The sequence below is a fragment of the Capricornis sumatraensis genome, chromosome 12 (assembly GCF_032405125.1).
Source record: "Capricornis sumatraensis isolate serow.1 chromosome 12, serow.2, whole genome shotgun sequence".
NCBI lineage: Eukaryota > Metazoa > Chordata > Mammalia > Artiodactyla > Bovidae > Capricornis > Capricornis sumatraensis.
Genome location: NC_091080.1, coordinates 80,796,538 through 80,822,607, shown reverse-complemented (window position 1 = coordinate 80,822,607; position 26,070 = coordinate 80,796,538). Strand labels below are relative to the sequence as shown.

Here is a 26,070-nt window from a genome sequence, read left to right as displayed (position 1 = left end):
TATGGCATAAAAGCAATTCTTATGTAAAATAATAAAACTTTTTTTTTAACATTATCTTACAAAGTTTTTTTTTATGTTCTCCCCCATTTGCTTAAGGGCTTCCCTGATGGCTCAGATGGTAAAAAATCTGCCTGCAATGCAGGAGCCACAAGAGACAAAGGTTCTATCCCTGGGTTGGAAAAATCCCCTGGAGAAGGGAATGGCTAGTCACTCCAGTATTCTTGCCTGGAGAATCCTCATGGACAGAGAAGCCTGGCAGGCATCCATGGGGTTGCAAAGAGCTGAACACCATTGACCGACTTTCACTTTCACGTTCCATCTGCTTAAAGTTAATAAAAATATATATGTATTTCCCCACATATGTATGCCACATCAGAAGGTTTTATATTCATCACAAACTGTCTTCAAATACAATAAATGTCTCTGTAGGAGAGAGGTTCTGAAATTCTGGAGACAATATAAGGTAATTTCTTAGCAGCTTGTTTATGTTTGCATCTTAATGGGTAATTGCTTATTTCTGGTAAAAGAAAAGAATCCAGTGTTTTAAGGTTTATTTAATTAATATGTTCCTCCCCCCCCATTTTATGACTTATTCTTGTGTGTATTGAACACCTGAATTTGCTGGCAGCCATTCTCTCTGGTAGGATAGGCTAGTTATGGTTGTTTAAGAGGCCTTAGTCAATAAGAAAATTATACACTTCTGAATATTTGTACCTTCTCCTAAAGGGAGAAAAACAATAAAAATGAAGTTTTTCCATTTATTTCTTCTAACAGAGTAGAAAGTGACTAATTATTAAAATGATGTTTGATGACTGTCCAGTTTTGCTCATCTGTAACACATGGCCCTTCTGTAGCCACACATACTGATTGATGTCCATAAGTGTTCTTCTTTTCTTTAAAAAAATTCTTGTTTTTTTTTAATTCAGATGTGAAAGGTGGATCAAAAAAACTTACCAATTATTTCTCTAATTTTTTTAGCTTTAATATAAAATGGAAGGAAATATCATGTGTAAAAATGTTGAAGATGATGAACAAGTCTGCAAATCATCTAAGGCCTCATCAGACTCCTACGTCTGTCCTTTGTGGATGTTGAGACCTGAGATACTCTGAACCATAGAAAAGCAGGAGGTTTCATTTACAATGTCTGAACATCCATAAACTAGATCCTCTGATACTAACTCATGTGATGTCATATGTCTTTCAGATGATTTCAGTAGAAAGGGTGATTGAATATACAGACCTTGAGAAAGAAGCACCTTGGGAACTTGAGTATCGTCCACCACCAATCTGGCCCCCAAATGGAGGGATTTCCTTTTCCAGTGTGAACTTCAGGTATAGCTTGGACAGTCCTCTGGTACTGAGGAACCTTGAAGCATCTATTTACCCAAGAGAAAAGGTTAGTTTAAGTCATTTGCCTCTTTAAATCCAGCTAAAGATTTAGCACCACATCTGTTCTTGGCTTCCTTTTCATTATGTCAGGGGGACTGTTTGCTCCTAATGGATGCAGATTAGATTGGTGACATTGTAGGTGAATCTTTCTTGGAAACTAACCATGGGATGGGGATACCAGCAATTTTTCCCCTGTGTTGTGAGCTCCCTCATGATGGTTGATGGGTCCTGGGATCCGAGGTTCCATCTTAACCTGACTCAGAACACTATATGTGACACCTGATTATTCATGCAAAGTCTGGGATGTCAGCCTTGTCTTCCTGGCCCTGACTCTCCAATATCTCATCACTTTCCACCTTTTCTTGTTTGCATTTCTGAAATCTCTTCTCTTCCTCCCTCTGGTTGCAGCCTCCTTCCCTGTACCTTAGCCCTTCCTGTAGCCTTGTCCTCCACTCACCCACACTGAGCTGCCATCCTCCTGCCCTCCCCACACAGACTGCTTCTTTCTTAGCCCAGATCTGGTCCTTATTGGCCTTGGTGAGCTGCTGCTGGAACCATAACATAGCCTCAAATCCACCCAAGCAGGGGCTGTGGGGTGACCTTGTATCCACCAGAGAAGAGCCTCAATAATGATCCAGTCAGGAGTGAGGAACCAGGGCCTCAGATGGAGGCAGGGTCTAGAGACTGGCTCAAAGTCAAAAGCAAATAGCAGGGAGCAGAGAAGATCCACTTAAGAGACAGTAGAGAGGCTTGTGACCTGGACCTGCTAGTGTCCACGTCTGCTGGTGACGTTCCTTCCACACTCAGCTTGGGGCCCTCAGCTGGGACCAGGACAGAGTCTTGAAGAAGAGACTAAACCAGCACAGACAAGGCGTTAGGAGCTCTTCCCCACCCCCTCTGCAGTCAGTATGTCTCTGACATACACACCCCCCTGCACTCGGATTGTGTGTCGTTTCTCCCAAAAGCACCACGATCTCCCTGTTCCAAGTGCACATGCTGCCCCTCAGCCTCAGAGACCCAGGCCCTCTGCCATCTGGATGGTGAAAATCTCTTCATTTTCTGAGTCAAGTCTAGTGCATTTTCGAGACCCTCAGTTTAATATACCCTTATATATTAATATATATTTAATATACATACTTAATATACCATATACTTAATGTACTAACATATACTTAGTATACCAATATATATATATACACACACACACTAATATACCCTTAGTGTCTTATATATTCTTTTAAGATTGCATTTATGGTACATCTATGTTCATGGCAGCCAAAAGTTGGAAGGAACTAAATCCTTACAATGAACTATTATTCAGCCTTAAAAAGGAAGAAAATTCTGACCTATGGATAGACCTTGATGACATTTTGCTAAATGAAATAAGCCAGACACAAAAGGAATGAACATTCTGATTCCATTTATGTGAGATTCCTAGAGTAGTCAAATCCAAGAAGACAGGAAGTAGGATGGTGGTTTCCAGGGACTGGGGCAGAGGAAATGGGGTGTTGCTTTAATGGGTAAGAATTTCAGTTTCGTGAGGCAGAAAAAAAGAAATCTCAAGCTTGGTTGCACAGCAATGTGAATGTACTGAACACCAAACTATCCACCTAAAAATGGTTAAATTTTATGTTATGTGAATTTCATCATAATTAAAATATAGCACCTGTGGCATGCTTTGTAATTTGGGATCTGTATCTCATAGTACTTTGAGGCTTTTTATAATCAGGGAGCATCTTGTTTTCATTTTTGTTCCCAGAAAGCATTCTGCAGGGCACAGAGAGGGTGCCGAGGGACTGCTGGCTGAGAGGGTGAGTGAGTTACACAGGTGTGAGCAAGCAGGAACCAGCACACACACACGACAACTCTGTAAATAACTGAAAGAACTGCTCTTTAAAACTGATAACCCTGTGTGTGAGACAGCAAAAGAGACACAGATGTATAGAATGGTCTTTTGGACTCTGTGGGAGAGGGCGAGGGTGGGATGATATGGGAGAATGGCATTGAAACATGTGTAATATCATATATGAAATGAGTGGCCAGTCCAGGCTCAATGCATGATACTGAATGTTTGGGGCTGGTGCACTGAAACAACCCAGAGGGATGGTACGGGGAGGGAGGAGGGAGGGGGGTTCAGGATGGGGAACACATGTATACCTGTGGTGGATTCATGTTGATGTATGGCAAAACCAATACAATATTGTAAAGTAATTAACCTCCAATTAAAATAAATAAATTTATATTAAGAAAAACAAGTCTTACCATCCCAGACCCATCTAATGGCTGTAGCTGTAATTTAATGAATGAAACCCTTATAACATGAAAGAATATTCAACGTAATGCCTGAATGCTACCCAGGGAGCAGCTTCAGTTAGTCACAGGGCAAAAACTCCCTCCTAATTATTTCCAGTTTCAGTGTAGGTCAGGAAAAATGTGAACTGCTGTGTCAGGAAAACATTAACTAATCTTATCCCTGAGAGCATTGTAGGTGATGTTTACTTACTCTCAGACAATGTGTCTGTTAGATTTTCTGTTGTAAATGTAATTCTGTTAACCTGCACTTGTCTTAAATTTCCCCCAAATCCATAAAATATGACTTATCTAAAATACTCTGTAGTACAACTTAGGAATGTAACAGATTCTTATTCTTCCTTCTAAAACCTGAAAATCATGGGACTGAGATTCTGAAATGTTTGAGGGAAAATTGAATTTGGAGACTGAATTAATAACTGCAGTAACTTGATTTTTGATCTGTGCCTTGGTCCACTCAGTATCACTGTTAGCTTCATTTCTGTGTTTGGAGGTGATACCTGGGCAGTGTGTTCATGAATGATTTCACTCTACCTGTCTACCTCCCAGGTTCCCTCTCCTGCTCACCTGTCCCAGCCCTTGTCACTCCAGGACACCCCTTTGATGTTGGATTTGATTGAGAGAGAATGTTGTGGAGGTGGGGAGAGGGGTGTGGTGGGCAGGGGACATGGGAATGAGCCAGCCCAGCAGAAGTGGGGCTTTATTCTCTTTCCCTTATTTCCTTTTCTGTCCTGATTCCTGGGAGTTAGAGTCAATAGGAAAGTATAGTAGGTACTATTCAAGATTGCCGGGAGAACTATCAATAACCTCAGATATGCAGATGACACCACCCTTATGGCAGAAAGTGAAGAGGAACTAAAAAGCCTCTTGATGAATGTGAAAGAGGAGAGTGAAAAAGTTGGCTTAAAGCTCAGCATTCACAAAACTAAGATCATGGCATCTGGCCCCATCACTTCATGGGAAATAGATGGGGAAACAGTGTCAGACTTCATTTTGGGGGGCTCCAAAATCACTGCAGATGGTGACTGCAGCCATGAAATTAAAAGACATTTACTCCTTGGAAGGAAAGTTATGACCAACCTAGATAGCATATTAAAAAAGCAGAGATATTACTTTGCCAACAAAGGTCTGTCTAGTCAAGGCTATGGTTTTTCTTTCTTTTTTTTTTTTTTTGTGGGGACCAAGCTTTTATTGGTGAGGACACGTGCTGGTGTGGGTGCTCAGCGCCCGGCCCAGTGGTCATGTATGGATGTGAGAGTTGGACTGTGAAGAAAGCTGAGCACTGAAGAATTGATGCTTTTGAACTGTGGTGTTGAAGAAGACTCTTGAGAGTTCCTTGGACTGCAAGGAGATCCAACCAGTCCATCCTAAAGGAGATCAGTCCTGGGTGTTCATTGGAAGGACTGATGCTAAAGCTGAAACTCCAGTACTTTGGCTACCTCATACAAAGAGTTCACTCATTGGAAAAGACCCTGATGCTGGGAGGGATCGGGGCCAAGAAGAGAAGGAGATGACAGAGGATGAGATGGCTGGATGGCATCACCGACTCGATGGACATGAGTTTGAGTGAACTCTGGGAGATGTTGATCGACAGGGAGGCCTGGAGTTCTGTGATTCATGGGGTCGCAAAGAGTCTGACAGGACTGAATGACTGAACTGAACTGATGCAGGATTTTAATTCACAGAAGAAATAGCAAGTAAAAATAAGGAAGTAGGACTCAGCGACTGAACTGAACTGAACTGAGGACTCCCCTGGTGGTGCAGTGGATAAGAATTTGCCTGCCAATGCAGGGGACACTGGTTCAATCCGTGGTCTGAGAAGGTTCCACATGCTGCAAAGCAACTAAGCCCTACACCACAACTACTGAGCCCATGTGCCACAACTACTGAAGTCTTTGCTCAGCATCAATAGAAGCCCCCTTAGTGAGAATCCTGTGCACTGCAACAGGGAGTAGCCCCTAGTCATCACAACTAGAGACAGCTCTTCCCAGGCAATCAGGACCCAGAACAGCCAAACATAAAAGCCAACATGAGGTAAATAAGACCCTAGACTTCCTGGTTAGAGTCTGAAAACAGGCTACATTTTTCATTTAGATGATTTTTTGGTCCATTTGATCATTTTAGAGAATCCTTGGCAATAAAGTATTTTCCAGCTCTCAAGGTAAATTGATTTTGCTTTGTTTTTGCTCACAGCTATTATTTGGATGATACATTTTTACAGATGCTTAGTAGACCACGCTATAATGTGCAAATGTATTAGTTTCTTACATTTTCTCCTTTTTTACATAATATTTTCTTAAAGACCACTCTCCTTACTCTCAGATTGTCCCCCTTCCCCTGTTGGCTTCCTAATTCCTTGTGATTCAAATTGTGGTGCCAGAGCCAGCAGCACCTGCATCTCCTGGAGCTTCTTAGAAACTCAGAGTCTCAGGCTCACCCAGACCTCTTGACTCAGCATTGCATCTGAACATAACCTCCTCCTTTCCCTCCCATGGGCAGTTTTTGATGAGTGATAACCTGTGATTTCCATAAAATGTGCTTTGACAGTTTGAAATTGAACTCAAGAATTCCCAAATCTCTGTTGTGACTGAGCAGGAGGCTCTAGAATATTCTGTGCCGCTAGATTTCCTTACCTTTATGCTATATAAATTGCACTTTTACATTGTAATCTAGTACTGTGTGATTCTGCTGCATTATTTGTGTCTTTTCAGTGGGGTCTGTCTTCCATCACAGACATTTTTCATTCTGCTGTCCCGCCTTTCCCACACCAGCCTCCTGCAGGGACTGGAGGGATTTCCCACAGGCTCAGCCCTGTCTGGACCTGGAGTCAGAGACAGCCCAGTGCAGCAGTGTATGTGTGGCTATTTCACCACCTGATGGGATAAAAAATGAGTCTTGCTGCCCCAAGCATGGCATGAGGTCTGTTTGGCCTGTTCCCCAGGCATCATGTGTCCCACTTAGCTGCAGGTTTCTCTCTCAATCTGGCTGTGGGTACTGGCTCTTTCTGCTGACAGCAGGTCCACCTGACCTCAGGTACCCTCTTTGCTCCTGTTCACATATACACTTGTGTCCATGTCATGCTTTAACTTTCTGACTGTAAGTTCTCTATGGTAGGCCTGTTTCTTTAACTGCAACTACATCTCTCCCCACTCTGTGTTCTGGCTACACAGAGGGACATGATAAGGTGTCAGGGCATCCAGGTGATAAAGAGTCCCATCAGCAGATGGAAAAGAGGCCAAAAGATGTGGATTTGGGTCCCATCCTGCTATTTATGGGCTCTGATATTTCAGACAGACTAAGTCATCTAAGCCTCAATCTTTTCTTGTGCAAAATGGAAGTGATACAATGTAAACTGTAGGGTTGATGTACAACTTAAACAACATAAGACATGTAAAGCACCCAGAGTAAATGCTTGGACAAAATGGTCATCATTTTCATAGGGTGTAAAATGACCATAACCACTTGCATTGCAGAAAGTGTTGTCTGTCCCATGAAAATGAGCTACTGGCCATTTGAAATTGTATTTATGGGTATAGGATCCATCTGCTGTGTCTGTCTCTGTATGATTTATCTTATACCTAAATAATATGGTAATAGATTTTCCATAAATTTCTCTGGCCTGAGTTAAAAATCTCATCTCCCAGTGGAAGTTTCTTTGTCTCAGGACACCACAAGTAATACAAATAAGAAAAAGTTACATCCAATACAGATCCTGATGTCAATGTATACAGTCTAGTTGAAGAAACAAGAAAATAGCTATATTAACTTTGTAAGGTAGAAGGAGGTCACGATTTTTATAGACATTTATATAAAATGACATAACATCAGCTAGAGTTGGAGCAAGCCCACATGAGGGGACAGGGAGAGCATTTTCAAGGAATTAGGCATGTGAGACAGACTTAGTGGTGTGTGGTTAGGGTTTCAGCAGGTGGAAATGCATGTGAAAGGCATTCCAGGAGGTGAGACCAGCATAAGCAAAAGCATGATGCCCTGATCCAGTGAATGAAGACCTGGACACCGGCAAAGCCCTCAGGACAATGAACTACCAAGGGTGTAACACACATTTTTACATTTAACCCTCACAATTAACAAGTGATGCCAAGGAAGCTGACTCATGTACATGAAGTGTGAGAAGACAGTTTTGTAGAAGAGACATCCTGGGGTGTAGTGTTGGATGCTGAGCTGGCATTCGGGAGTTTAATCTGAGAAGTTGAGAGCACATGGACCAGAGTGGGCAGGTGCAGGAGGTAGGGAGTCAGGAGCTGTTTTGCCTCCAGTAAAACATCGTGGGAAAATGATGCCACTTTTTGGAATCAAATTGATGTAGATTAAAACAAAGCTATAACACCTGGATTTGTGAGTGTGCAGGGAACTGGGCGGGAGTAAGAAATGGTATCATACTTCTGGAGGGCGGGTTAGCAGCTTAACAGCTTCCTCTGAAAATGTTCATACTTTGTTGTTGTTGTTCAGTCACCTAGTTGTGTCTGACTCTTCACAACACCATGGACTGACACACACCAGGCTTCTCTGTCTCTCACCATCTCCTGGAGTTTGCCCAAGTTCATGCTCATTGCATCAGTGATGCCATCCAGCCATCTCATCCTCTGTCGTCACCTTCCCCTCCTGCCTTCAGTCTTTCCCAGCATTAACGTCTTTTCTAATGAGTTGGTTCTTTGTGTCAGGTAGCCAAAGTATTGGAGCTTTAGCATCAGTTCTTCCAATGAATATTCAGGACTGATTTCCTTTAGGATTGACTTGTTTGATCTCCTTGCTATCCAAGGGATTCATACTTGCTGTCCAAGGGGTTCATACTTGCTGTCCAAGGGGTTCATACTTGACTCTCAGCAGTTCCAAATCTGAGAATTTATGGGAAGGAAATGCTTAAGATTTTTTGCAAAGATTTAGCTTCAGGGATATTTAACACAGTTATTTATAGTAGCTAACTATTTGACACTGCCTAAATATCCAGCAGTAGAGGATTTGTTAAATAAATGATCACATGACCATAATATTATGAAAGCAGTAAAATAAATATTTTATGAAATACTGAGTGAAAACTCACATAACAGTATGTTCACATTAATCTCATTTTGCTTAAATATGTGAACTGTGTCTTTAAGAACACATACAAAAAAAATACAGAAACATAAAAAAAAAAAAAACCACATACAGCAGCCTAGAAAGTAAAAATATAATTTTAAGAATTTTTTTCAGAGTGCTGGGCTATAGCTAGCATTTATTTACTTTTTAAATTCATTTGCACTGATCATGATTAAGGAGTTTAATTTATTTTTTAAACACTGTGATCCTGGGAAAGAAGAAATGAGAATAAAGTAAGGAAGATGGATGAAGGGGTTGTTTTATGTGGGGCATTGGGTGTTGAATATGTTGAGTTTGATGTGTGAAGGGAGATCTGAAAGCAAGTGTCTAATAAGTTGTGTCATCATCAGAGACCAACCTGGTTGGAAAAACAGAAAGGGGCCATTGCAAAGCCAATAACAGATGATTTTCTTCAGGAGTCTTTATTTATTTATTTATTTATTTATTTTTGGCTGTGCTGGGTCTTTGTTGCTGCTTGGGCTTTTCTCTAGTTGCCACATGTGAGCTTCTCATTGTGGTGTCTTCTCTTGTTAAGAGCATGGGCTATAGGGTGCAAGGTCTTCAATAGTTGTGGCATGTTGGCTCAACAGTTGTGGTTCCTGGGTTCTAGAGTGCAGGCTTAATAGTTGTGGTGCACAGGCTTAGTTGTTACACAGCATGTGGGATTCTCCTGGATTAGGGATTGAACCCATGTCTCCTGCATTGGCAGGCAGCTTTTTTACCACTGAGCCACCAGAGAAGCCCCCAAGTGTCTTTAGATTGAAGAATGTAAGGTTACTGATACTGGTGACACTCTCCATGGGCAATTGGTAAAACCCTTTGGTTACTCAGAAAAGACATTCAGACTATAGCTTTGAAGACTGAACTCTGGAATAATCAGAGTCAGGTTTTCTTTGAATTTCTTTTTTCTTTTTTGGGGAGTCTGGGGCCATGCAGGATGTGCAATCTTAGTTCCCTGACCAGGGATCGAGTCCATGCCTCCTGCAGTGGAAGCACAGAATGTTAACCACTGGAATGAATGCCAGGGAAGTCCCCTGGTTTTTTAGTTCTCTTCACTGGAGACTGGAACTCACAGTCCTGTGGTTATGAGCAGTCCTCAGTGCCCTAACATATCTCAGTCTATTTGCCTAAAGTTTACAGATATTCCTGTTTGCACAGATGGGTCAGTTATAGTGGAGCTGATAACATGGGAACATATACACATTCTCACAGATCAGTCCTCACCTGTGTCCTGATGTGTGTTGATTTCTGTGTGAGAACACACAGAAATACAGGCACACCTGTTTAACTGTGCTTCACAGATAATACTTAAAAAAGAATTGGACATTTATGGCAATGCTTTGTCAGGCAAGTACAATGGCACCATTTTTCCTATAGCATTTGCTCACTTCATGTCTCTGTCACATTTTGATAATTTTTGCAATATTTCAAACCATTTTGTTATTATATTTATTATTCTAATCTGTGATCAGTGGTTTTTAATGTTACCCTATAAATGCTCAGATGGTTAGCATTCTTTTAGCAATAAAGTATGGGAAATTAAGGTATGTACTATTACCTTATATAATGCTATTGTACTTCATTATACTACAATATAGTATAAACATAACTTTTATTTGCACAGAGAAACAAAAAATTCATATAACTTGCTTTATTTTGATATTCACATTGTTGAGGTGGTCTGGAGCCAAATACAAAATATCTTTGAGGCCTGCTTGTACACAGAACAGATGAGCCACATATATACACACTACGACCTGCCTGCATGAAGAGAATGGCACATCTATATTATATGAATTCGAGTTTAACATGAGGTACAAAACATCCTGAGAAGCCTGTATGCAGATCAAGAAGCAACAGTTAGAACTGGATATGGAACAATGGGCTGGTTCAAAATTGGGAAAGGAGTACTTCAAGGCTGTATATTGTTACTCTGCTTTTTCAACTTACATGCAGAGTACAGCATGCGAAATGCTGGGCTGGATGAAGCTTAAGCTGGAATCAAGATTGCCAGGAGAAATATCAGTAACCTCAGATATGCAGATGATATCACCCAAATGGCAGAAAGCAAAGAGGAACTAAAGAACCTCTTGATGAAGGTGAAAGAGGAGAGTGAAAAAAGCTGGCTTAAAACTCAACATGCAAAAAGCTATGATCATTGCCTCTGGTTCTATCGCTTCGTGGCAAATAGATGGGTAAACAATGGAAACAGTGATAGACTTTATTTTCTTATGCTCTAAATCACTGTGGATGATGACTGCAGCCGTGAAATTAGAAGACGCTTGTTCCTTGGAAGGAAAGGTATGACAAACCTAGACAACAAATTAAAAAGCAGAGACATTATTTTGCCAACAGAGGTCCATCTAGTCAAAGCTATAGTTTTTCCAGTAGTCATGTATGGATGTAAGAGTTGGGTTATAAACAAGGTTGGGCACTGAAGAACTGATGCTTTTGAACTGTTGTGCTGGAGAAGGCTCTTGAGAGTCCCTCAGACAGCAAGGAGATCAAACCAGGCAATCCTAAAGGAAGTCAACCCTGAATAATCATTGGAAGAACTGATGCTGAAGCTGAAGCTCCAATACTTTGGCCACCTGATGTGAAGAACCATTTCACTGGAAAAGACCCTGATGCTGGGAATGATTAAAGACAGAAAGAGAACGGGATGACAGAGGATGAGGTGATTGGGTGGCATCACCAATTCAATGGACATGAATTTGAGCAAGCTCCAGGGGATAGTGAAGGACAGGGAAACCTGGCATGCTGCAGTCCATGGAGTCGCAAATAGTCAGACATAACTGAGTGACTGAACAACAATAAAATGTCTTATAGTCATTGTATTATCTTTATAAGATAATAAAATTATATTCTATTGGTGTTTGATGCATGATACTGGATGCTTGGGGCTGGTGCACTGAGATGACCCAGACGGATGGTACGGGGAGGGAGGAGGGAGAGGGGCTCAGGATGGGGAACACATGTATACCTGTGGCAGATTCATGTTGATGTATGGCAAAACCAATACAATATTGTAAATTAATTAACCTCCAAATAAAATAAATAAATTTATATTAAAAAAGATAATAAAATTAGGTAAACCCACTTTTCTTATGTTTAATCTCTATAAAGATAAATTCATTTTTGAAATGCCATGATTGATTTGACAGACTAAGATTTGAGACTTTAGAAGCATTCAAATCAGAAAACATGAAATCTTCCAAGCATTCTGATTATATTGCTCAGAAAGATTTAGTAGTTCTTTTTTTAAAGCCATGAGTTTTAAAACTTTACTGATTTACAAATGATCCAAGCATATCTTACACTATCATCAATTCCAGATTTTAAATAGAGATGAAATCATCTCTTAGAAAGCTTCCTTTAGAGAATTTGCAGTTAGGCTTCCCTGGTGGCTCAGATGGTAAAGAATCTGCCTGCAGTGTAGGAGACCTGGGATTCATCCCTGGGTCAGGAAGATCCCTTGGAGTAGGAAATGGTAACACACTCCAGTACTCTTGCTTGGAGAATTCCATGGACAGAGGAGCCTGATAGTCTACAGTCCATATAGTCACAAAGAGTTGGACACAAGTGATTGACTAATACTTTCTTTCACTTAAAAATTCATTGGTAAAAACGGCCAGTTTCTGCATATATATTTGAATGCAGTTTTATTCCACACCAGCATTTTACGTGGGAGAAGGAAATGGCAACCCACTCCAGTATTCTTGCCTGTAGAATCCCATGGACAGAGGAGCCTGGCAGGCAACAGTCTATGGGGTTGCAAGAGTTGGACATGACTCAGCGACTAAACCACCAGCCACCAGCATTTTACCTACATTGTACTGATTCTTTAATCTTACTGTTAGTGCATTTACTTTCTCTCTGCTTTGGTTTTAGTAAATAGACTGACACCTGACATGTGTCTTTCCAAGGTTCAATTGTAAGTATTAATGTATTCATAAAATCCCTTTTGAACTGCTCTGATGAAAGGTCCCATGTAAATAGCAAACGTTTTTTGTATCATTGTTGATCTCATTATGGAAATTTTGTTTACTGGCCTCTTTCAAGACTGAGACCTTCATTTTATATTTGAAGATGTTTCCTTTCAAGATAGAATATAATTAAGATATTTAATATCAGGAAGTGATTTCATTTTTCTACCAAAGAATAATTCCTCTTAAATAAATAACACAGAAAGTGAGCACCTGTTTGTGTATAACACTCTGACTTGACTTGTAGACATCTCTGTAAAATTACCCATGTAATACTCAAGGTCAAATTATCCAGGGAGTAGGAATAAAACTAATTTAAAAGCTCACTTCTTATGGACCACTTAGGAGACTACTAGTTTTTCACTGCAGGCAGATTATTTTTTAGGTCTTCTTCCTTTACTTATGAATGTTAGTTACATACACACACACACACACATACACACACACACTGCATACACATATGTGTCTCCCCCTTTAACATACCACATGATGATCAGTTCAGTCACTCAGTCGTGTCCGACTCTTTGAGACCCCATGGACTGTAGCACTCTAGGCCTTCCTGTCCATCACCAACTCCCAAAGTTTACTCAAACTCATGTCCATTGAGTCAGTGATGCCATCCAACCATCTTATCCTCTGTTGTCCCCTTCTGATCCTTATATGATAATTATAGAAAACAAACAATTTTCAGCATATTAAACATTTATTCAGGGAAATCTGAATAAAATTGCCTGACATTTTTAGAAGGAATGAAAATCACTATAGTTTATGTTGTGTATTCTTGGGATGATGTTAATCTCAATCAGGGACATTTGTGAATTTCTGTCATTTTTGGTTGTCACAATTTGGGGGTTGCATCTGGTGTCTAGTGGGTTCATGGCTTCTGTTAATCATCCTACAATATAGAGGACAAGCCCCCAACCCTCAACAATGAATTACCTGGTCCAAAATGCCAGCAGGGCCATGCTTGAGAAGCTTATGAAGTTGCTCAGTCATGTCTGACTCTTTGTGACCCCATGGACTGTAGCTCGCCAGACTCCTCTGTCCATGGGATTCACCAGGCAAGAATACTGAAGTGGGTTGTCATGTCATTCTCCAGGGGATCTTCCTGACCCAGGGATTGAACCTGGGTCTTCTGCACTGCAGCCAGACACTTTACTGTTTGAGCCACCAGGAAAGTCCTGGGAAGCTTATAGACTACTCTTTATATATAATAGAACTTTAAAAATTCGTCTTCAACAGTCAAGGTTCTCCTGGGTTTTGTGTATCCTGTTAATCCTTCACCCCTCTGGCTCTCTTTACAGTATGGCATCGCGGGAAGAACAGGAGCTGGAAAAAGTTCCCTCATTGCTGCCCTTTTTCGATTGTCAGAACCTGAAGGTGGCATTTATATTGATGGAATCTTGACAACTGGCATTGGACTGCATGATTTAAGGAAGAAAATGTCAGTTGCACTTCAGGTATGCACAGCAGAGCATTCTCAAATGTTCTTTTTATAAGGTATCTAAGTTTAAGTGTTTTTAATTGATTTTTTTTTTCAAATTAAGTGAATGAGTTGATCCTTTTTTTTCCCAATAGAGCATCTTTTTAGCAGCAGGTATTTTCAACAGATACTTTCATAAGATACCAGGTTTTGTGTTTTTGTTCATTTGTTAGTTTTGTGTGTATGTGATTTAATAACTTACTGAGATAGATTTCTTGACTCAGACTTCCTCAGTTTCCACAATTTTATTCACTGATAATCACATAATTCTGAGAACAGAAGGATAAATGGTTTGTTTATTGCTGGAGAGGTTCCTATAGGGAAACATGAATTTTATTAATAAGTGTCTTTAGTCAGTTCAGTTCAGTCGCTCAGCTGTGTCCAACTCTTTGCGACCCCATTAATCGCAGCACGCCAGGCCTCCCTGTCCATCACCAACTCCTGGAGTTCACTCAGACTCACGTCCATCGAGTCTGTGATGCCATCCAGCCGCCTCATCCTCGGTCGTCCCCTTCTCCTCCTGCCCCCAATCCCTCCCAGCATCAGAGTCTTTTCCAATGAGTCAACTCTTCACATGAGGTGGCCAAAGTACTGGAGCTTCAGCTTTAGCATCATTCCTTCCAAAGAAATCCCAGGGTTGATCTCCTTCAGAATGGACTGGTTGGATCTCCTTGCAGTCCAGGGGACTCTCAAGAGTCTTCTCCAACACCATAGTTCAAATGCATCAATTCTTCGGCTCTCAGCCTTCTTCACAGTCCAACTCTCACATCCATACATGACCACAGGAAAAATCATAGCCTTGGCTAGACGGACCTTAGTCAGCAAAGTAATGTCTCTGCTTTTTAATATGCTATCTAGGTTGGTCATAACTTTTCTTACAAGGAGTAAGCGTCTTTTAATTTCATGGCTGCAGTCACCATCTGCAGTGATTTTGGAGCCCAAAAAAATAAAGTCTGACTCTGTTTCCACTGTTTCCCCATCTATTTGCCATGAAGTGATGGGACCAGATGCCATGATCTTCGTGTTCTGAATGTTGAGCTTTAAGCCAACTTTTTCACTCTCCTCTTTCACTTTCATCAAGAGGCTTTTTTAGCTCCTCTTCACTTTCTGCCATAAGGGTGGTGTCATCTGCATATCTGAGGTTATTGATATTTCTCCCGGCAATCTTGATTCCAGCTTGTGTTTCTTCCAGTCCAGCGTTTCTCATGATGTACTCTGCATAGAAGTTAAATAAGCAGGGTGACAATATGCAGCCTTGATGTACTCCTTTTCCTATTTGGAACCAGTCTGTTGTTCCATGTCCAGTTCTAACTGTTGCTTCCTGACCTGCATACAGATTTCTCAAGAGGCAGGTCAGGTGGTCTGGTATTCCCATCTCTTTCAGAATTTTCCACAGTTTATTGTGATCCACACAGTCAAAGGCTCTGGCATGGTCAATAAAGCAGAAGTAGATGTTTTTCTGGAACTCTCTTGCTTTTTAGATGATCCAGTGTATGTTGGCAATTTGATCTCTGGTTCCTCTGCCTTTTCTAGAACCAGCTTGAACATCAGGGAGTTCATGGTTCATGTATTGCTGAAGTCTGGCTTGGAGAATTTTGAGCATTACTTTACTAGCATGTGAGATGAGTGCAATTGTGCGGTAGTTTGAGCATTCTTTGGCATTGCCTTTCTTTGGAATTGGAATGAAAACTGACCTTTTCCAGTCCTGTGGCCACTGCTGAGTTTTCCAAATTTGCTGGCATATTGAATGCAGCAGTTTTACAGCATCATCTTTCAGGATTTGAAATAGCTCGACTGGAATTCCTTCACCTCCACTAGCTTTGTTCATAGTGATGCTTTCTAAGGCCCACTTGACTTCACATTCCAAGGTGTCTGGCTCTAGATTAGTGATCACATCATTATGATTATCTGGGTCGTGAAGATCATTTTTGTACAGTTCTTCTGTGTATTCTTGCCACCTCTTCTTAATATCTTCTGCTTCTGTTAGGTCCAGACCATTTCTGTCCTTTATTGAGCCCATCTTTGCATGAAATGTTCCCTTGGTATCTCTAATTTTCTTGAAGAGATCTCTAGTCTTTCCCATTGTGTTCTTTTCCTCTATTTCTTTGCATTGATCGCTGAAGAAGGCTTTCTTATCTCTTCTTGCTATTCTTTGGAACTCTGCATTCAGATACTTATATCTTTGCTTTTCTCCTTTGCTTTTCTCCTCTCTTCTTTTCACAGCTATTTGTAAGGCCTCCCCAGACAGCCATTTTCCTTTTTTGCATTTCTTTTTCATGGGGATGGTCTTGATCCCTGTCTCCTGTACAATGTCATGAACCTTATTCCATAGTTCATCAGGCACTCTATCTATCAGATCTAGACCCTTAAATCTATTTCTCACTTCCACTGTATAATCATAAGGAATTTGATTTAGGTCATATCTGAATGGTCTATCGGTTTTCCCTACTTTCTTCAGTTTAAGTCTGAATTTGGTAATAAGGAGTTCATGATCTGAGCCACAGTCAGCTCCTCGTCTTGTCTTACAGATGTAATTTTGTTGTGGGAAACCAGGGCATCTTTTAAAAAGTGATTATCTCCTTGGAAAACTTTCCGTGAAATTGCGGGGCTTTGAGAATTATAGGATATACAGATGCTTTGGGGAGACTTTGACAATTTGGAGGCAATACAGAATAGTGAGGAAGAGCAGGGGACTCAGAATTCTGTCTCTGTGCCTTGGTTTTCTCTGTCTTACAAGGCAGATAACCGTATCACTCCCTCAATCTGTTGTGAGGATAAAATAGGTCAATGAGTATGAAGCGTTTCACATAGACCCATATGTGCCTGCTGTGATGGTGGAGTGTTGAGTTGGCCATCTCTTCCTGGGCTCTGATTCTGTTTTCTTTTCTTCTTCTTCATAAAGCAGTATAACTTTCAGGGAGAGTTTTGGAGACTGGATTATATGCATGGTAGACACTCCTGTCATTCCTGTGGTTCATTCACTCAACATAATTCTGTGACATTTACTGAGAAATTACTATCCTCCAGTTATAGAGCCAAGGGGAACATAGGCCCTGTGTCCTCATCTATCATCCTGCTCTCTGCTTTGACAGACTTGCTGATTAAAAAAAAAATCGAGTTTTTATTTATATACTTAGTAATCATCTGCCTATCAAAGGAAGCTCAGAAAAATATCCTCTTGAGATGAGAAACAGAGAGGAGATGAGACAGAATGAGCCAGGCAAATGGGCTTCCTGGAATGTGGGTGCAGTGTGTCCTGAAATACCTGTTTATCAGGAAGCATGTACAACATGGCACCCAAAGGAAAGCAAATGTGGAGTTGGGTGCCGCTGTTGCTACCCACCCGTGACCTTGAAAATACTTGGAATTACTCTAAGGAATTTTTAAACCAAGATACTCTTTTCAGACTCTAGTGAAATGCCACCTCACACCCCTTAAGATGTCTGCTATCAAAGAAAAGAGAGAGAAAAAAAGAAAATGACAAGTGTTGGCTAGGATGTAGAGAAATTAGAACCCTTGTTCATTGCTGATAGAAATGTGAAATAGTGCAACCACTATGGAAATCAACTTGTTGGTTGCTCTGAAAAGTTAATGATGGAATTATCATATGACCTAGCAATTCTACTTTATAGTATAAACCCAAAAGAATTGGAAGAAAGGTCTTGAAGAGATACTGGAACATGCATGTTATGGCAGTATTATTCTCAACAGCAAAAAGGTGGAGGCGCCCAAGTGTCCATTGACAGATGAATCAACAAACAAAATGTGGTGTGCATACATACAGTAGAATATTACTCAGCCTTAATAAAGAAGAAAATTCTGATACATGCTATAGCACAGATGAACCTTGAAAAAATTAAACTAAGTGAAATAAGTCATTTACAAAGGACAAATACTGTATGATTCTACTAATAGGAGTTACCTAGACTAGTAAATTCATGGATACAGGATATAGAATGGTAGGTACCAGGAGTGGCCAGGAGAGGGGAGTTGTTGTTTAATGGGTACAGAGTTTCAGTTCTTCAAGATGAAAGGAGATCTGCAGCTGGATGATGGTGATGGCTGTACAACAATGTGCAAGTATTTAACACCACTGAACTGTGCACTTAAAGTGGTTAATCTAGCAAATTTAGGTGTATTTTATCACAATTAAAAATTTTTTTTTTCCAAAAGTATCCCTTTCAGGAAAAATGGATAGTCCCCATATTTAAAGATTTCCTGTGGCTATTAGATTTATTACTTGTGGTTACAGTAGAAAATAAATGAGCTTAGATTCCCAAGTTTTATGTTTTGATGGTACTCATCTCTGAAATGGCCATGTGAGATTAGTTAGTAGAAATAAAGGGCATGTCTATAAAGTCCTTTCATATCTTTGGATACAAAGCTTTAGAAACATGCCCTGCATTCTTTTTAATGTTTCTTAATAGGAAAAAGTTGTATGCTTGTGTACATAAAATAACTCTGTAAATAAATAACATTAGATGATTCTTGGCTCTGCCAATAATATTTGGAAGCACATCTGAGCAAAGACTAAACATACCTTGACATCAGCATGTTTTAGTTCTGTTCTGTTGGTTTCCATCCTTCCTTTGAGCATGTTCTAGGTACTCTCTCCAGAGAGCATGTTTACAAAATAGTGCTAGCTTTGTATCCATGAAGATTCCACTTTATATGCCTTTGTCTCCAAGGTGCAGTGTTGGTTGATAAGAGAAATAATCTGGAGAGAGCTTGGAATGTGTAAAGATTCCCAGAAAGCCATTCAGGAGGCAGACAGGGCTAGAATGTTTGAGAGTGTAGACCAGGTGTCAGTGACCTGCAGTTTATTCCTGCTCTTCCTCGTCAGCTGTGGGGTCTTGATAATGTCACTTGGCTGACAAGCTTCAACATCCTCATTCTTAAACCCAGTCTGGAAATCATTGCCCCCCAATCATTTGTTGTGAAGATGTAACTTAGTGAGATAATGTTTGTTTCCATGTCTCATTCTTAGAAATGCTCAGTCATCAGGAACTGTTATTATTCATAAGAATCAGGACACTGGCCTTTTGGGCACTATTTCTACTTAAGTAAAAGAGTAACACCTTCTGAAATGACTTTACTCTTTAATTTCTGTTTATGTGTTCATGGTCTTTGGTGATTTTCTTTATATTTATTGTCTAATAATAAAAACTAAATTGTTTACATAAATATGAATAGTAAAGCCAAGAAACAGAAAATAAAAGCAAACAAACAAACAAAAAAAAACACAACAGGAATTTTTGGGAAAGACATAACAGAGAACTGTATATGATGTTTTCCACCAAGAGCAAGAAATCAGACTAAAATTTTTTTTATTTTGACTTCTGGCTTTCCTCCCACTAGCTTCTTTCCTGACTATCACCTTGTACAAACTCTTTCTTTCCAATCCCCCACCAAGACCTCTAGCCTTTTTCTCAGCCCTCCCCACACTCTTGACTATCTTCTTTCTCTCTTTGAGGACAGGGCCTGTATCTCTCATTTCTGTTCAAGGGACTCAAGAATCTTCTCCAACACCACAATTCAAAAGCATTAATTCTTCAGCTGTATTGTACTCATTATATATTTCCCCAATTTTTCCTACCATCCCACTTGAAAGGACTCCCCAAACCATAGCAAGAGTGAATAAGTATAGAACAAAGCCAGAAGATACTACTCCTATTGCTCTGTCCCTCATTTGGAAATATCAATTTAGAAATGGGTTCATGCACTTGCATGTCATGGGCTAATATGTTTCAGGAGAAGATACTCAAAATCTTATCTTGCTAGCTGCAGAGGTGGAGAAATTCTGTTAGTTTGGTTACTAGAATTTACTTGTCTAAGTGAAAATCTTATATTCCTCTCCCCTCCAAATGAGTAGGAAGCATTGATGCTTGTGTCTTAACACCCCAATGTAGGGAACTTAGGAAGCTGAGAGCAGACTTTGTGGAGGGTGAGGCCAGTGCTGTTTCTTTGAGTTGCCTCTCTTAGCTGAGCCAGGCCCACACCATCTTCCCTGGATCCCTGGTCCCTGTGATCCTGGAAGCAGCAGAGAGCTTCCATGGTGGTCTCTCTTCCTCCCAGGCTCATCCCTGTCACTGCTGACCCTGCATGAACAGGTCAGAACTGGGGGAGATGTGATAGTAACAAGGACCTGGGTAGGAGCAGAGACAGGGGACTGGGGACATAGACCATCAGTCCTGGGGGGAACTTTTAAAGTTGAATACGGTGTTCTTAAGAAGGTACTCCTCAACTTCTGTTCAAAATTTCAGGAATAAGCAAAAATGAAAGTTATTTTTAAATAATTTCCTTAAACACAACAGGTAGCTGAAGTATATGTGTTCTTTATGCTCAGGATCTGAAGTAGTTAAATATGTCCCCCAGAAAGACCACCGGTTGAAATTTTATGCAGGAGTAGCCTGCTTACTTGAAGGAACCTAGAAAATGGAGGGAAGGAGGAAGAATATTGGGGACCAGCCTCCCCTCGTCTGGCTATGTCACTTGTGTAAACCTCAGGAAGACATGCAGAAGATACCTGCATATGGGAATCTTAAGGTTGATAATTACAAACAGTAACAAGTTTTTATAAAGATCTGAAGTAGAATGATGGTTATTCCCCTGACAAGGAAAGCTTACCATTGTTTAGATGGTTGTTTAGTCTTTGATCCTAAATTCAAGTTTTGAGGGAGACCTTTAATTTGGGTCTTGAGTTTTTTTTAGTTCAATTCAGTACTCATTCTGAAATATTGTATGACAAGTGATTTTCAGTGCTTTGGAGGCATATGGGCCACTTAACCAACTTTGTGTGAATAAATCTCCCTTTATAATATCTTTTTAATTATGGATTTGCTCAGAGATATCTCTTTTTTGGTGGCACACCCTGAATTTTCTTTTCTCTCTCACCAGACTTAAAACTGAGACCATATTAAAGGAAGGTTTGGAAGGCTTCCTGAGTATAATTCTTCCTCATGATTAGGGGAAAGAAATATCTGTCTTCATCTTTCCTCTCAGGCTTTTGTGAAGTGAGGAGGAAAGTCCAGCCCCAAGGCCAGGTGGGATTTGAATGTGGTGATTCGAAGCAGTTCCAGGCACTTGTGGAAGAGTCAGGTCTCCTCTTGTTCCCACACGAGTGCATTCCCTTGTCCTGCCCTCTTCACTGAAATGAGCTTATTGGGCTCTTCACTGCTGCCCATATTCTTATGATCTGGCTTACTAGAGCCTTCCAGAAGAAAATGTAAATGGCCTACATGAGCTTTTGTACAGGATTCTCTCTTGAAGCTAAGAGGATGCATATATTTCCAGAGTAATTTACTTATGGCTCCTCCCAAAGCAGATGAATAGGAAGAATGATTTAAAGTATCATGACTCAGGTCATGGTGGGTTTCAGGTCCTCCTGGCCTTGCAGTTAGTAACGAGGTTCTATGAGGCAGGTCTTCCTGACACACAGATGAGAGAACGTGGGGACCAGCTGATGCCAAAATCAGAGATGATCTCTCCATGGACAGAGGTTTTGCAAACCCCAGGAGCTGACGTTCCCCTTACACATGTGGGGATGTTCATTTCACACATGTGGAGAGATTCCAGATCCTAGAAGACAGTCTGACCAATGGGGAAAATAGCCTAGTTTATTCTTCAGTGCTAATGTGTAAATATTTAATGGTTTGCTTTGAGGCATAAACCTCTACTAATCATGCCGTTTGTATTTCCCAGTCACACCAGCATTGACAGTTAATTTATGTAGATCTTGATGTTAAGTTTCTCGTGTAATTATTTCCTCAGTTTGTGTGAGTGTTTAAGCAGATATTTATTGCCAGGGTAGTATTAAAAAAAAAAATCAAATCTTCCTTTGTCTTCAGTTTTTTCCTTAAGATGAAAACACTTTCAACACTTTCTTCTGTTAGTGTTCAGTAGTCCAGTAGATATTTTATAGCACACTATGTACAATGGAAAATTATTTTAGAGATACTGTTTTGTAAACATACATTTGCAACTTTATTATAAATAACTAATGAGTTTAGGTGTTTTTGCATTTTAATTTTGACATTGTGTACACATTGGAATAAAACGAAAAAAGGTTTAGGTAATAACATTCACTATTTTGGGGTATTTAGGAACCTGCTTTATTCACTGGAACAATGAGGAAAAATCTGGATCCCTTTAATGAGCATATGGATAACGAACTGTGGAATGCCTTAGAAGAGGTAATTTATTAATAGTAACTTGTTAGCATCAGTATCTATGTGTTTACATTTAGAGCATTGCAGATAATTAAGGGGAGCATATCAGTTTCACTGACTTCATTTACCTCCTAGGAAAACACTGATGACATGGGTGCACTTAAAAATGTGTGTGTTACTTAGGAATATATCTACCTAAAGAAAGAAAAGACCTATATATAGAAAACTATAAAACACTGGTGAAAGAAATCAAAGAAGACACTAATAGATGGAGAAATATACTGTGTTCATGGATTGGAAGAATCAATATAGTGAAAATGAGTATACTACCCAAAGCAATCTATAGATTCAATGCAATCCCTATCAAGCTACCAATGAACGGTATTTTTCACAGAGCTAGAACAAATAATTTCACAATTTGTATGGAAATACAAAAAACCTTGAATAGCCAAAGCAATCTTGAGAAAGAAGAATGGAACTGGAGGAATCAACCTGCTTGACTTCAGGCTCTCCTACAAAGCCACAGTCATCAAGACAGTATGGTACTGGCACAAAGACAGAAATATAGATCAATGGAACAAAAAAGAAAGCCCAGAGATAAATCTATGCACATATGGACACCTTATCTTTGACAAAGGAGGCAAGAATATACAATGGAGTAAAGACAATCTCTTTAACAAGTGGCGCTGGGAAAACTGGTCAACCACTTGTAAAAGAATGAAACTATATCACTTTCTAACACCATACACAAAAATAAACTCAAAATGGATCAAAAGATCTAAACATAAGACCAGAAACTATAAAATTCCTAGAGGAGAACATAGGCAAAAAACTCTCTGACATAAATCACAGCAGGATCCTCTATGACCCACCTCCCAGAATATTGGAAATAAAAACAAAAATAAACAAATGGGACCCAATTAAAATTAAAAGCTTCTGCACAACAAAGGAAACTATAAGCAAGGTGAAAAGATAGCCTTCAGAATGGGAGAAAATAATTGCAAATGAAGCAACTGACAAAGAATTAATTTCAAAAATATACAAGCAACTTATGCAGCTCAATTCCAAAAAAAATAAATGACCTAATCAAAAAATGAGCCAAAGAACTAAACAGACATTTCTCCAAAGAAGACATACAGATGGCTAACAAACACATGAAAAGATGTTCAACATCACTTATTATCAGAGAAATGCAAATGAAAACCACAATGAGGTACCATTTCATGCCAGTCAGAATGACTGCTATCCAAAAGTCAACAAGCAATAAATGCTGGAGAAGGTGTGGAGAAAAGGAAACCCTCTTATAGTGTTGGTGGGAATGCAAACTAGTACAGCCACTATGGAGAACAGTGTGGAGAGTCCTTTAAAAACTGGAAATAGAACCGCCATATGATCCAGCAATCCCACTGCTGGGCATACACACTGATGAAACCAGAATTGAAAGAGATGCGTGTACCCCAATGTTTACCGCAGCACTGTTTATAATAGCCAGGATGTGGAAGCAACCTTGATGTACATCAGCAGACGAATGGATAAGAAAGCTATGGTACATATACACAATGGAGTATTACTCAGCCATTAAAAAGAACACATTTGAATCAGTTCTAATGAGGTGGATGAAAAGAGCCTATTATACAGTGAAGTAAGCCAGAAAGAAAAACACCAATACAGTATACTAATGCATATATATATGGAATTTAGAAAGATGGTATCAATAACCCTGTATGCGAGACAGCAAAAGAGACACAGATGTATAGAACAGTCTTTTGGACTCTGTGGGAGAGGGCGAGGGTGGGATGATTTGGGAGAATGGCACTGAAACATGTATAATATCATATGTGAAATGAATCGCCAGTCCAGGTTCGATGCATGATACAGGATGCTCGGGGCTGGTGCACTGGGATGACCCTGAGGGATGGTATGGGGAGGGAGGAGGGAGGGGAGTTCAGGATGGGGAACATGTGTACACCCATGGTGGATTCATGTTGATGTATGGCAAAACCAATACACTATTGTAAAGTAATTAGCCTCCAATTAAAATAAATAAATTTATATTAAAAAAAGAAAAAAGTATATATTGATGATGATGAAGAATCAACAATATAATGTGACATGTCTTCATTTTATCTATTTCCCTAGAACCCTGAACAAATAGATACGTTATCTTTTCCTAGAGTACTCAATTAGATGTTAAAACTCTGGTATCAAATTCTATTAGTGACCTAGTGGATTAATTTGGAGAAGGCAATGGCACCTGACTCCAGTACTCTTGCTTGGAAAATCCCATGCATGGAGGAGCATGGTGGGCTGCAGTCCATGGGGTCACTAAGAGTCGGACTTGACTGAGTGACTTCACTTTCACTTTTTACTTTCATGCTTTGGAGAAGGAAATGGCAACCCACTCCAGTGTTCTTGCCTGAAAAATCCCAGGGATGGCAGAGTCTGGTGGGCTGCCATCTATGGGGTCGCATAGAGTTGGACACGACTGAAGCGACTTAGCAGCAGTAGCAGCAGTGAATTAATTACTCCATTACACTCCAATATTCATTTTATTTCTCTTGTCTTCAGTTCAGTCGCTCAGTTGTGTCCGACTCTTTGCGACCCCATGAATCACAGAACTCCAGGCCTCCCTGTCCATCACCAACTCCCGCAGTTCACTCAGACTCACGTCCATCGAGTCAGTGATGCCATCCAGCCATCTCATCCTCTGTCGTCCCCTTCTCCTCCTGCCCAGCATCAGAGTCTTTTCCAATGAGTCAACTCTTTGCATGAGGTGGTCAAAGTACTGGAGTTTCAGCTTCAGCATCATTCCCTCCAAAGAAATCCCAGGGCTGATCTCCTCCAGAATGGACTGGGTGGATCTCCTTGCAGTCCAAGGGACTCTCAAGAGTCTTCTCCAACATGACAGTTCAAAAGCATCAATTCCTCTGGTCTTAGGAAACATCTATTAAGTGGAGACAATAGTAGTTTTTCCTTATTGACTAAAAAATATAAACAAGATCACACTAATAAAGTGTAGAAGTGCCATAGGAAAGTGTTTATAAAGGTAAATTATATAGTAGGAATTGATAATGATTATTTATTGGCAATTATATCATTTTAATGCTCTAGCATTAATGCAGATAACAGAACCCTGGAATATCTGCTCAGTTGTTATATGAATAGGTTCATTTCTAGAGAATTTTCTATTATTTGTGTCATGTTTTCCCTTGCCCCACTTCTTTGAATTTCCTCACCCTTGTGTGAAAAAAATTTTGACTATTAAGTTGCTGTGAGTTTGTATTTTACTACAAACTATTTTGTGTATTTGCACTCGTTTTACACATCAGTTCTACTGTTGGAAGAAACCCTAGACTTCTAAGCCATAGATAGACTTCTAATTTCTCCTAGGACCTAGCTCAGTCTTTTGCTTTTAAAAAGTAAGAATGAATATTCCTATGCATTAACAATGAAAGATCAGAAAGAGAAATCGAGAAAACAGTCTCATTTTCCATTGCAACAAAAACAATAAAATACCTAGGAATAAACCTACTTAAGGAGGCAAAAGACTTGTACTCATAAAACTACAAGGTACTGACAAAAGAAATCAAAGATGACGCAAAACAGATGGAGGGATATACCATGTTCTTAGATT

General features: G+C 40.0%; 1 protein-coding gene across 1 annotated transcript in view; it reads left to right on the top strand.

Annotated features, from left to right (window-relative positions):
• LOC138089050 (ATP-binding cassette sub-family C member 4-like) overlaps window positions 1-26,070 on the top strand; it is a 204,649-nt gene that overhangs the window by 157,909 nt on the left and 20,670 nt on the right. Inside the window, 3 exon segments of the mRNA XM_068984373.1 lie at window positions 1,205-1,396; window positions 14,090-14,245; window positions 22,371-22,460. Coding sequence (XP_068840474.1) covers window positions 1,205-1,396; window positions 14,090-14,245; window positions 22,371-22,460 — 438 coding nt within the window.